Source organism: Gasterosteus aculeatus, chromosome 13 (genome assembly GCF_964276395.1).
Source record: "Gasterosteus aculeatus chromosome 13, fGasAcu3.hap1.1, whole genome shotgun sequence".
Classification (NCBI taxonomy): Eukaryota; Metazoa; Chordata; class Actinopteri; order Perciformes; family Gasterosteidae; genus Gasterosteus; species Gasterosteus aculeatus.
The window spans coordinates 5,403,860-5,417,310 of record NC_135701.1 but is presented as its reverse complement, the minus strand read 5'-3'; the positions used below and the strand labels follow the sequence as shown (position 1 = coordinate 5,417,310).

The window sequence follows — 13,451 nt, the reverse complement described above, 5'->3', positions numbered from 1 at the left end:
TGTATATTTGTGCTGGCTTTATGATTACACATATCACTGCTGACACATAATCGTCCTAAATGACCCATTTAAGTTGCTGGCCAGTGGACGTGCACCATAAAACAGAGAATACAGCAATACCGTTGAATATAAAGGACACTTTTATAGCAGTCGGGAAAATGGCAGCAGCTTTGAAGGCATATACATAATAACAGAGAAGTGCCTGGCTTTTTAAAACTTTAAGACTCAGCTACGGTTCAGGGGTCCATAAAAGCAAAGCTGTAGACCGTGTGAGGAGAATTTAAAAAAAGATGAAATAAAGTTACGATGGCTTATTTACTGCCAATTATTGCACTATAAGCCTTCCTAACACTTTGTTTCCTCCTTTTAATGTGAGGTTATGGAGTTCCACCTTAAATAGACAGTGGTGTCTAAAAGTTCTCCAGATGTGCCTTTGAAACGCAGAGGGGAGAAAGAGCGGTAAGTAGAGCCTTCTCCAGAATGGAGTTATTATTCACAGACTGCATCGGTCAGACAAGAAGCAGTTTACTCAAGGTGGTAAAGTTAGAAGAAAGTTCCTCTGAAACTTTACAGCAAAAAAAAAACAAAATTGAATCGGAACACTTGTAAGTTTGAGAATCGAGTTTGAGTTCATACTGACAATCTAATATTTCAAAGAGATTAACAAATATTGTTCTATTTGAAAAAAAAAGGCTCAGCAATTTCTATTTTTTAACTTAAAGACACGCTACCGGTGATAATGACAACATCATTTTGGTCCTGCGGTCAATAGTGCGACAGGATAAATTAATATTGTGTATCAGTCAGCAGTCTTGTCTGAAACTGAATTTATGACTATAAATATGAATATTCTTCCGCATGCATCTTTTGTCTTTTTTTCTTTATTCAGTTAGAACTTTCGGTCGTCAACTTAGCAGCACGTCAACACACAAACCGAAATCAAGTGTGTACTATTGGAGGGGTAATTGAAAACTTTCCCAGCCTCTGATTTGTAAACAATCAAAATAGTACTTTATCAGCTTTGTCAATACGAGGCTTTTGTTGATACGTTGAATCCAACAGTACGTTCTGTGCAGATCATCTCTTAATAGGACAAAGCTGGATCTTGGCCCCTAGTTTTCTGGGCCTTGTTTGAAGGCAGCTGAAGTAATGATTAGAAAGCTAGATCCACATCTGAGATGTATTTTCCAATACCAAAGCCATTACTGGAAGCAGATGTGACAATACGTTGGTCCGTTTGATACTTCCTGGTATTAACAAGGCTTTTTATTGACAGAAGGGTTTCATGTTTTGTTGTTTACGCTTGTTGCACTGAAATGATGGATTTCAGCTCGTAAAAGGTTTTTATATTAAAACCGTCACCATCGGGTTACTCAAATCAATGTTTCATGTGCAGGGAAAAATACAAGCTGCCTGTCATTTGCGTGTTACTGTCCATGAATGGAATGGGGAAAGCGGGGCCTGCTCAACACGAAAAGCATATCCATCAGCGCAGACTTTGTGAAAACAAATCTTGTTATTTGGACAGCGCTACCATTTGGTTAAGAAAGCATTGGAGTTCACTACTGGCTTTTAATGATGTATCGTATATCACGGGATTCGCATTTACACACCACATACCGAGGCACCAACAGCTTGTGAAACCAACATGAACTCATCAGCGAGCATGTAAAAACATGCGAAAAGAGAGATACTTTGGTGCGGAGATCCGGCAACGCCACATTTTATCTGTGCAAAAAGCGTTAAAGTGTTTCTTTGGCTGAGCTGTTTGACATTGTTGCTGTCTGTTATGTCTAATGATGTTTTAGCAACATCGCACGTGCAAGACTGAACTTTTTACGGTAATAAAAGAGGTCTAGGCGAGAGTTATAAGATGCCAAGTGTCGAAATACCTAACACAGTTTGAAATGGCTCTTACGCACGCAAAAAGGAAGTAAATAAACGTTAACATTCATGCTGTAATTTTTTTTCCTCTGTAGGTGACCATGCTTTTTCCGCTGCACTAATTGATTTTACACCCCTGTCCAGGATTAAAACAACAGTTAATAAAAACAAGAGTTAAAACTAGAAAAAATAATTCAGACCTTCTGTCCTCTAGTTGGTGAAATATTGAAGATTAAATAACATAACAGACACCATTCACTTTTCCATATTTATGTAAAATTTGTATGTACATGTAATAAGCAGAAGATGACAGCTGACATTCAAAATCAAATAGTGCTAAAAAAAGACCAGCAACAATTGGACAAAACAACTTGGAGAACAAAAGAGTTGACAATACTTAATGCATTTCTTAAGCATGTGTGACATCGAAACATTGGTCATTTCCAGGCAATACTGATTACTGCAGTTAGACTGGATCTAAGGAGACTGAAGCGATGAAAAAAAGGAAATATTAGCCAAATGTTGTGCGGCCGAAAGTCTTCACTGACAGGAAATTAGGAAATCTGTCTTACAGGCCAACACGTTAATTCATGACACAAGTAATGAAAAGAATGAATGAAATTAAAAGGAAATATAACATTGGTAGTGCAGTCTTTAGTTTGAAAAAACAATCAGAAGGTGGCACCCTCATCAAGCAGTGAATTAGTTTTTTCCAAATGTACCCCATGCAGAGCTGCTCTGTAGCCCACAGTGTGTACCTGTGCAGGCCAACTAATGACTTGTTTTATGATTTATTATCACATTATCATATTGAGAGTGATGTAAAACAAAAGGCTGAATATTATTGTTGCGTTAATGTGAGGCATAGTAACACTTTCACCGTGTCTACTCCATATGCAGCTAATGCTAGCAGATGGTTAGCTTATGTTAGTGTTAAAACTAAAGCAGGAAGAAACAGCTGAACTTGCTCTGTAAAAACAAGCTCACTAACTAAACAACATGGTTGAATTGGTTAAATCTGAACACATTGCTTTACATTTTGTTGGATAAAGACAGGTTAACAGTTTAACCGTGCTTCTTGTCCTCATGCTAGGCTACGCTAACATCCTGCTTCTGCCTGCCCGATTCTACCTTCATATCTGTGGTACAACCTTGAGTGTGGTATGAATCCTCTCTTTCTCAGCAATAAAACAAAGGTGAATTTTCAAAATTGTCCAATCATCCCTTTAAGCAAAATCCACCAAACTGTGTAGCAAATTATCTACATTTAGTGAAAATGGTTTGTATCGTCATGGCACACCCCAATAAACTAATCACAGACATTTCAAACATCTGTAAATATACAAAGATAGATAGATATACAAACAAGAAAATAGAAAGCAAAGTTTGGGATTTTGAATGCTTGTGCAAGTTCATATGTAGGATGAGATGTGACCGAAAGTGGGGGAAGGGGGTTGCATTTTATTTGAAAACATTCTCAAAGGCGGGGCATTTGTAGGTCTTGAGTTTCTTGATGGCCTTTTTGAACTCCTTGCTGGACTTGTCCCACTTGTGGATGCCCGTGAGGAGGTACTGCTTATCCACTTTGCGGCCCATGATTAGATACTGGTTCCCCAGGTTGTCCAGCTGCTGGCAGGGGCAGTCGGCGCCATTCTTCAGGTACAGCACCAGCGACTTCATGTCCCTCTTCTTCAGGTTGCCCTCTTTCAACATCTTTTTCCGCTTCTGCAGAATCACCTTGCGGTCCATGTTTTCTCGCACCACCTCCTTGATCTTGGTTTTGAAAGCTGCGTTGGCGAAAAGGAAGAACAAACACACAGTTACAAGGTGAATGAGTTCTTGCACAGAATGTGTGGTCCAATCACACCGTTGCCTCTAAAGACGGTTAGGCAATGTTTTATGAGCTCTAGCAAAATTAAACACAATAAAGGGTGTCAACACCTTATTTTTGGGGACAAGTATTCTAATGGCATTCTGTAAAGGTATACTGGTCTAGTAGAACAACCTAATTTACACACAGCCTATTCCTTCTCATTGAGCGCCATTTAACTTCACGGATGGTTGCTCAACAGCTGATGCCACCAAGCACATCTCCTTGAGTGCCTTGCTCAAGAGAACCATTCACTGAATCAAAACAACTGTAGGTATGGCTGACTTTTTATACTACGATTACTATACTACTGTAATAATAATTAAGAAACATTTTGTGAAATAATTGAACTTAAACAGACAGTCATGGAAACATGATGAATATATGGATATTAACATTATGTATTAGATTACCTACCCTTGTGCTTTACGCCACGTTTTGGGGAAATATAGCATAAGTGCTATTAAGTTATCAATCGAGCATTATTCAAGCTAGATTGGCTTATTCACTGTCAAAAGGATTCAGCCAGTTGGTTCCCTGCTTGCATAAACATATTTAACTTTTACTGTCACAAATTCTCCTCACTGGTTTGGATGCAAACATTCACAGGCAAGTATTTTGCATTTACATGTTTATCAGGCCCCAGTTTTAAGGGCCTTAAGTGCATATTTATTTAATAAAAATTATATATAGTGGAGAATTATTACAATCTAGTCCAGATTTGGGCTTTTACCTCCCACTGACTCTGAGAATCGTTTCACAATTGACGATAATGCTCCTGATTGTTCGCTGAACTCTATGTAATCTTCTAATCTCTCATTCCTCCGGTTCCCCTTCTGAAACAGAGCACGAGTCCAACTTTGGTGGTCCAAATGTCCATATGCCTCCCCTCCACGCGGTATGTCCTCCAGTTTTCCACTGACACATAGGGATGCGTGTACGATCTTGTGACACGACAACGCAAAAGCAAGCATGCCGTGTCTGGTGACGGCGCCGGTGTCAGTGTCGATCGCCGGTTACACCGGAGACAAAGTCTTGTGACGTCTACATTGCAGGGAACAGCCATAAATCATTTTCAAACTCGACCAGACATCTGGATGCGACTTCGACTTCGACTGTCAAATTTCAGCACTAAATGCGTCTTGACTCACTTTTCACCGACTTGTGCCTGACATAAAAAACCTGAATTGGCACTTGAAGAGGCTTCCAGCGTCTCACTTATTCCTCGGTTGGCACAAGTATCTCACATCGCTAATTAAAGTGTGAGCGGACCGTTTTTTTCCCAGTATTAAGAGTGCACATGCTAGGGATTAAGACTTTTATCCCTTGTCTCTAGTTTCCCAAATGCCCTGTGTGAGAAGGCTTAGTGTTCAGTGAAATAAAAATGGGCAGCAGTCATGATTAGCGAGTCAAAAAAGACAAACCCTGGCCCACCCCTGAAAGTACTTTGTCTTGATAAATCCTCCATCCTCAATAATCTTTTGATGCTATGAACTTTCTTTGCACCTTGTGTTGGTCGAGAGCTTAATCGCTTCGGCAACTGCATCCAGTAAGAAGTAGGTTGAACAGTTCTAACAATGCTGCCTTTTGCTAACAGCTGGAGAAATCTTCCCACAATTATTTTCAATGTATGCAATGAAAATCCACCGTGTAGTTCAGGAAACACCAACATGGAACCTTCTAAGAGCTCATTTGACAAACTGGAAGTATCGAGAGCTGTTCATAGAATCCCATTTTAGAGGCTAATAGCGAACACAATTTCTGTCTCACTTGTATGCTTTGTGTTTCATCGTCAGTTTGGTAAACAATGACCGTTATCTGTCAAGCTGCAGAAAAGAATGCGCCGTAGATCGTAGATATCCCACGAGGACGCATTAAGACTGTTGAATCACACGCAAGGGGGCGAGGGAAGATGGATCTGACCACCAAAACGGGATCGGGAAACGACGAATCAACGGTGATGTTCATGCCGCGCGTCTTTCGTACTTCAGTACCAGAACGCCCATGTTTATTCAACCCAAACAACAATATTTCCAAAACCTGATTGTAGATCATTCTGGTGAATGATTATGTGCGCGCTCTGCATGCACGCTACGAGACACCGTACTCGAGGAAGTGCACACGCGTAGTGGGGTTTGGGGTTTCATCTCCCGCCAAGTGGGATTGTGTAGCCTGCAAAACACGACTGTACGCAAGTTGAAGAGTTCTAGAGGTTTGTGAAATAAACACCCGACCTGGGTTTAAAGTAAGGACTCATTTCGACTCTTATTTTAAAAAGACGACAAAGTTGCAATGGCTAGTTTTCCTGAGCATACGATTTAGAGATTGCTGTACGTTTCTTTTAAAAACCTCAAGTTGTGCAATGTCACAATGCTTGTTTGGCTCGGGGGATTTCCCTGACCCCCCCGACCTGGTTTCCTCTGCCGGCTCAGAGGCACAGACGAGACCTCCAGCTCCCAGGGAGTCATAAACCCAGCAGGAGGGTGAGTACCGCTCCCCCATTTCACAATAATGGAAGCTCAAGTGATCTGATAATCCGAAGTGATCAGTGCTGGGCTGCCCTGTTGTTTGCAGCATTAGCAAAGGAAAGGAGCCATTTGGCATCGACAACAAAGTGGGCTGTCCGAGGCAGAGGAGAGATTTAATTGAAGGGCACTGGATTTTTTTGGGACAATGAGGCACCATAAAACCTTAAGCAGAAGGATAAATTGCAGTGGGAACAAAGTGTTGAGTAGGATGAGCTGTAAATCTGTTACCGGCCGGCCGCCGCTCAAGATGGCATGTGTGGGTGTCTTGTTTGTTAGAAGGAGAAAAAAAGACCAGGACTGAAAACCTGTTACTTGTTACTGCAACTCAATTTAACTTACAAGAATCTTTCCTCCTCTGCCAAAACTATTCCAAATCCAAAAACCGTGAGTCAAAAGCCTTTCTTGCTGCAGCATTCTGCACTTTTATCAGGGAAAAACAAGGAAAGGAAAAGTCAAATGCACTAGAGCAAGTGATGGGAAGCGATTATACAAGGTGTCAAATGATGGAAAGGGTATTATCAGAAAGAAAATACCTCACACTTAACTGTTACCTTAACCCAGAACAGATCTTTCGCAACTTCCAGTAAGCCCGTTTTTCAGTGTAGAAAAATGCAAATTCACTGCCAGGGTGGGGAGATTTTACACATGATTGGTCCGTGCAGATTAATAAAGACTTTTGGTGCATGTCACAGATTCCTTCTTCGAGCCTCCAAGGTTTTCCATTCCCAGTGTTTCATGGATAAGAGCAAGAAATCTGCCATCTCTATTTTGTGTTCTTGATAAAAGACAAAAGTCTGGTGCTAAACTGCTGCTACTTTTAGCGTCCGTCCACTTAGGTCCAAAGTAGCAGTGTGCGATCAGAATGCTGGTCTAATCGTTTGTTGGTGGGATGAATCCCATCATGATTAAAGCTTCTTTTTTTCCCATCTACATGTTTTCTTTTTCCTCAAGACAAAACATTTGCTCATGTTTGGCTTCAGCCGCTGTCAGATGTATTTATATAAAACTGAATTCCTTTGGCCGCTTGGGAAAAGCAACAAACAGATCCTTTAGCCTAGCTGGTGATATAAGCGGTGATGCTATCTCCGTGCATTAAACGCCTCACCCGCTGCAATCAGCTCCAAAACCCCGCTGAAATCACAGCGGCGTCTGTTGCATTCCAGCCCCCCCCCCCCCCCCCGAGACTCGAACCTGCAACGTGAGCCTCACACCGCCTCATCCTCAGCGTGGCGCTAAATCCGTCTGTGTAACTACACATGTCAGCTGGTTAGGGGGCTTATGACAAGCAGGCAAAACAACATCTGTCTTCATCCGAGATGAAACGAGCCCATTATGTGCCACTCTGTGTCTCGGCAAACCGGGACCCAGGGCTGAAAAAAAAGGGGGGGCGAGCCCGATCGCCGCAGCATAAACAGAAAGGCAATTCATTAAACAAATGCAACCTCCAACTTTTTTCTGAAAACATTGAGAAAAGTCAGCACCTGGAATTCAAGCTGCTAGGGAATGAAATAAAAAATGAAAGCCTAACATCTTGCATCGTGTATGCATCATGCACATATCATTCCTGGAAGCGCAACTCAGTTGTTGTCTGTGTTTTTAATTAAAGTCACTGCCTTGCTCATGCGCTCATTTTCACAAACTACATCGAGTGCGCCCATCAGCTTAATCCTCTTTTCCCTGTTTGTCCATTTGGTTTTCTTACTGGTTACCAATCCAGTTCCCCTGCAGACATTCTATTAAGGTTATATATATATAAATTAGGAATTATGAATTAACCTAATAGTTTACTGTTTACACATTTTGTTCAAATTGAAAAACTACACAATCACTTAACTGACAATATTGGTGTGGAGGCCATTGGCCAATTATGTGTCATGGAAACAGACTTTATTCAAATCTGCAATATTTGATCATCTGCAACTGACGTGCACTGGGTTAGGAGGAGATTATGTCTTAAGAGTTACCATCACTGGAATACAAGACACGTCCTAACAAGTTATTTCTTAAAAGTCTGTACCCCCATAATTCTATTATGTTTTTTTTACCTGTCCTGTCTTTGATATTGAAAATGAATTATTTCTCTGATATTTATGTCACATCAGTTTTTGTCCTTTTGCAGTAGACAAGGTAACAATTGCCTGAATTATTGAAAAAGCAATATGACATGCCTGGAATTTTAAGAGCGTTTTAAGGGGAAATCGAAGTAAAAGGTGGTCAAAAATATACTTTTTCCATTCAGCATTTAATAATAAAATGATATAAAAATACATATTTGAAATAGAAAAGGTGGTCTTATTCATCATTAGTATATTTAGTTTTGAATCTCATTTGATGCCCCCATGTTCAAAGGTCATCCTGCAAAAGCTCGTCCAGACTGCAGAACAAACATCCTACTTTATTACCGCGAGGACCTGCCACATAAAACTTTAATGACCCCAATTCATTACTCACAGAACATTATCCTCAACCAAACCAGACATTTGACCAAGAGATAATACCTTGCATGCAACCTGAACAAAATCACCTCCATTAATCCAGCCAGGAACAGAAATCGCAGAAATTGGGACTTTACATGCTTTGTGAAGGACTGTTTTAAGGAGATACAACTGATGCCACTCTTGTGATTTCATGGAGCGCTGTGATCCATGTCGAGGTGTATCAGAGAGGGTGTGTGTGTGTGTGTGTGTGTGTGTGTATCTGCGTGTCGGATTGGCGCAATGTTGCGTTGGCGGTCGAGAGGACGCTTACCGAACTCGCTGGCACACATGTGCTCGAGCATGGCGTCGGTTTTCATTTCGTTGTCACATGGGGGGCAGACGAGAGAGAAACCTGTGGGAAATGATGCAAAATATCAAATGCGTGTTGCAGTGGAACCAGCAATAAATCATTAAAATTATATTATTCACTTCACCAGCTATTTGGCATTTGGTTAAAAGAAAAAAAGCCAGAATAAGGAGAGAAACAAAAGCGCTTATTTCTAATGTTTCAAACGGTTACAAGTTCAATTAAATTAGTGAAAAAGCACAGCCACACTGCCTCTTAAGTCTAAACTCACATTTCTGCGCACACACCTAACCTCCAGAGACTAGAGATCCTATCTAGTGTCTGGTCTGCTGGGCCGCGTATGCTCTGATGACCTGACCTCAGTGAGGAATGTCTTCAGCTTTTATAGCCAGCTGTAACTAAGAGCTGCAGTAAACACTCTTCTTCACTCATTTAGACAGTATTTCTAATGGAGCTTTCCATGAAGCTCAACGGCAATGTATACTCCTTAAAAGAACAACAAAAACAAAAGGATCCCAAATGTGGAGCAAGTAAACGGTTGGGATATTGAATCTGAGCTTGAAGGACGCTCCTACGTTCAAATAAATAATTTAAAAAAAGATAATAACAGCCGGCTCGAAGCCAAAAAGCTCAAATGTGTTTCCACCCAAAAAGTAATTCCGTCTTAATGCATATCTGAGAATAATTTACCGTCACAATTCTTCATTCTATTTTTCTATCTCAAGTATCTTTGTGCCAAAGAACTGAGTTCACTTTCCCAACCAACTCGATTGCAGCATCTAATTCCAGCCGAATGCTCCATTGAGCGGGGGTGGGTGGGTGTGGGAGGTGGGTGGGTGGGTGGGTGTGGGAGGGGGGGCTGCCAGTTGTCCACTACATGTGTTTAACGAAAGCATGTGAAGCTAACGCCCAGGTGTGAAGAGCTTATGAAAACACAGCGTGTTTACAGAGTCACAGGGTCCCATCAGCCTGGTTCCCCTTTAAATCAATTATGCCCACGGTAAGCACTCTTCAGCTGACCTCTATTAACAATCATTAGGAGCACGACTGAGGGGGGGGGATTACACCGCTCTGCCTTCGTCTTCATCAACCTCGATCGACATGATGTGCATTTACAACAAAAAGAGCTGAAACCAATCATGTGACCGTCCCCGGTAAACAGGGCTTGAATCTGTGGCCTTTTCGGGCAGACGACGGATGATAGCAGGTGATGTCCGGGGAGCGAGGAGCTCTGTGTGGTCCCTCTTTTCCAGAAAAGCGGCCTCTGTCCGTCCATACCACCATGTCAGCCGGTGAGAACCCACAACCCCCCCCCCCCCCCCCCCCCACACTCGTGCTCAATCCGCAAATACAGTGAGCACTGTGAGAGCGCTGGAACGGACACAGTCCCCCCATTTACCCACGGGCTTCTTCGGCCAAAAATGCCCACCAAGCGGTGTAGTTGCGGCTTAAGGGTTGAAGCGTAAGAAAGATGATGACGACGGCTCTACTTCATCGGGAAGGTGAACACGGCGCTTGTGCGTTTCCTTCACTGGTGGTGCACACTTTCGCTGAGGCGGTTACCAGAACTATTGGGAATCAGCCCGAGCTTTATCCTCCTCGCACACGATGTTCCTGTTCATATTTCGGGCTTCGTCTGGTATTTGTCAGCTTGGCCCGTTGGGTTTGTTCTGGAAGAGCATTTTTCTGGACTCCCTTGCTTACATCCCCCGCTTTCACTCACACGGCACGAGGTGTCTCACTCCTTTTCATACCAGCACACAGCGCCAACAGATTTGGGGGATTTTCAGCCAAGGAGCCATTAGTGATACCCTGCAGTGTGGATTTTAATAAGTGTAATTTGGACACTTGTGTTTTATTTTCGAATGTTCGACGTTTGACAATTAACACGTTTGTCAGTAACGCTGTGGTAGAAAATGTGAATTAATATATCTAGGTATTTGTTGCTGGACTTGCTCCCAGCATTGTCCTGCAGCTCAACAAATACCTTGTAATAAATCACTACCATCTGTTAGAGCTTTTCCAACTTATTACTTCAAGTCAACAGCAAGAAACTTCACGTGGAAGCCGGGATTTGGCTTTTTAGAGATCGAAAAAATAAATTGTACATGCATGAGAATCTCTCAGTGTTGCTTGGAGGGGGCGACATTGTTAAAACGAGATCAAATCCAGGGTGTCACAGCCTATTCCCCCCCCCGAAAGGGTGTATGTGGTTTGTTTGTGTTGGGATTTGCATGTGCAAACACACCTTCAGCACTGAAACAACGTTCTCAGGCCCATTTAACTGCACGGGTGTCAGCTTTTACACAGGGCCAAAGTGGAGGCTCTCTGTTTTCTCAGTGAGGTAGTAACTCTGAGTTAGGCACTCGGTTTTTGGTTGTATTAAGGAATTACAAATGGCTGCATCGGAGCCCATTGACGGCTAACCAATTGGTAATAATTATTGAAAGAAACATACAAATTGTTTCAGTTATTTCTCATGCAAAAACAGCTGAATTCAGTTGTCTACATGAATTGTAAGTCAGACTTACTGCTCCTTTTCTCTGTTTTAGACTGTATATCTGCATCTGACTAGTTCACACCACTCAGAGAATGTCCATATATACTTTAGACCTCGGTGAAGGAAAATGCTTCTCGAAAACCCACATTTAAACAAAGGGGAGGAAGTTTTTATGTGGCTGGACTCCCACCACTTCTCTTCCCTCTTCAGGGTGGCGGCTTACCTGTCGGCTTGGTGGCCTCGGTGGAATTGGGCTGCGTCATCGCGATGCACACGTCGTCTTGGGGAAACTTGTCGCAGGTGAGCATCTCCGGCCACGGGAAGCCGAACGCCTCCATGATGGGGATGCAGCCGTCGCGCACGGCCTCGCACAGCCAGCGGCACGGGTAGATGGGCCGCTCCAGGCACACGGGCGCGAACAGCGAGCACAGGAGGACCTGCGTGCCCGGGTGGCAGTTCTTGTGCACCAGGGGCACCCAGCTGCTGGCCTGCTGCTTCACCTCCGCCATGGTCTCGTGCTCCAGCAGGTTGGGCAGCAGCATCTGGTTGTAGCCCACGTTGTGGCAGAGCCGCAGGTCCTCCGGGATGTCCACGCACTGGGGCGGCTTGCCGTAGCCGGGCCCGCCGGTGTACATGTCCGACTTCCAGCTCAGGTACTCGTACTCTGAAGCGCTGCACGCCGACAGGAGCGCCAACGTCGCCGCCAGTCGGATCATCCTCCAGCACGAATCGGACGCGCGCCTCATCTTTCTTTTTCTTCTTCTTCTTCTTCGCAGCAGCAGCAGCGGGAATCTAATGAATGCAACTCAGCCGCGGCTCGCAGCGCACTTACTTCATGAAGTAAGTCGAAAAAAGAAAAAAGTTGCGAGGGCTGGAGGGGATGGATGGGGAGGGAGGGAGGGTCGGGGAGGGGGGGCAAGAGGCCGAACCCTGCTGATCGATGCGCTCGAGGCGCGTGGAGTGTGTTTTTTTTTTTTTTGGTTTCCCTGGTTCGCGGTGCAACGGTCTGCGGGCTCTCTCCTTCTGGCTTGCGGCCGCCGTCGCGCTCCTCCGGTGGCGTCTGGCTCCGGCGAGGGTTCGGGGAGGTAAAGCGCTCCGCCCGCGCGCAGCTCGGAGGCGAGAGCGCGTTGTGAACGCTCGCCGCCAGCCAATCGGAATGCGTCTGCGCCTTTTGGCACTCGGCTGTCAGTCAAAAACGCTTAATTACACGGCGTGTTAAAAACTCTCCAGGAGACTCCGCACCCCCTCCCTTCACTCCCCTGCTTCTGCTTCCTTTGTCAAAACCCCAACACAGAAAAGAGAGACTCTGAATGGTAAACGGAGGCGCACACATAGACGCGCATTTGGGCACCGGTTCATGGGGTAGTTCTCATGTAAATTGCCCAGAATAACTTCAGTCCCAAAGTGTGGTGCAGGGAACAATGCGAGTCTCTGGTGAGGGGGGAGGAGGTTTACTCCAGTAACTGAAGGCTAATTTGTTTAATGATGATGATTAGATTAATATTCTGACAAGATGATTGAACGCCGCTGTTGATGCCACCTCTGCTGTATTACCTGTCACTTGTTTAACAAAACTTATTTTAGCTTCTAAAACGTCTTAATTCTAAAACCTCTGCAGTGCATTTTAGTTATTAAAATGTACCTACTTTTAATGGTAATACATTGGGGTGACAAACTGGTTCAAGGGCCTCAATTCACTCTTCTGCTTCCCAAAATGGCTGCAGGAACACAGTGGATACCGAAAAGAGAGACTGACAAAATGAAGATAAACTATTATAAAATGGACTGGTCCTGCAAGAGAATGTAATAAATCAAATTGATTTGTTTTTCTTCTCTGACAATGAACAGTCGTCGCCAGTAGATCTTGTGCACAATATCTTATCTT

The 13,451-nt window shown here is 43.6% G+C and overlaps 1 protein-coding gene across 1 annotated transcript; it reads right to left on the bottom strand.

Annotated features, from left to right (window-relative positions):
• Nucleotides 1-2,138: 2,138 nt before the first annotated feature.
• Nucleotides 2,139-12,882, bottom strand: sfrp1b (secreted frizzled-related protein 1b). The gene is made up of 3 exons (XM_040195334.2): nucleotides 11,790-12,882; nucleotides 9,031-9,111; nucleotides 2,139-3,671 (listed from the first exon to the last, which is right to left on the bottom strand). Exons 1-3 carry the CDS (start codon nucleotides 12,310-12,312, stop codon nucleotides 3,346-3,348), a joined length of 930 nt encoding a protein of 309 aa, XP_040051268.1. The 5' UTR covers nucleotides 12,313-12,882; the 3' UTR covers nucleotides 2,139-3,345.
• Between the last annotated feature and the right edge of the window lie 569 nt (nucleotides 12,883-13,451).

Coding starts and splice junctions, on each gene's coding strand:
- sfrp1b (XM_040195334.2), bottom strand. CDS start 12,312: ATGAGGCGCGCGTCCGATTCGTGCTGGAGGATGATCCGACTGGCGGCG. Junction 9,112..11,789: donor CGAGGCCACCAAGCCGACAG/GTAAGCCGCCAC, acceptor CATTTCCCACAG/GTTTCTCTCTCGTCTGCCCC. Junction 3,672..9,030: donor CATGTGTGCCAGCGAGTTCG/GTAAGCGTCCTC, acceptor TCGCCAACGCAG/CTTTCAAAACCAAGATCAAG.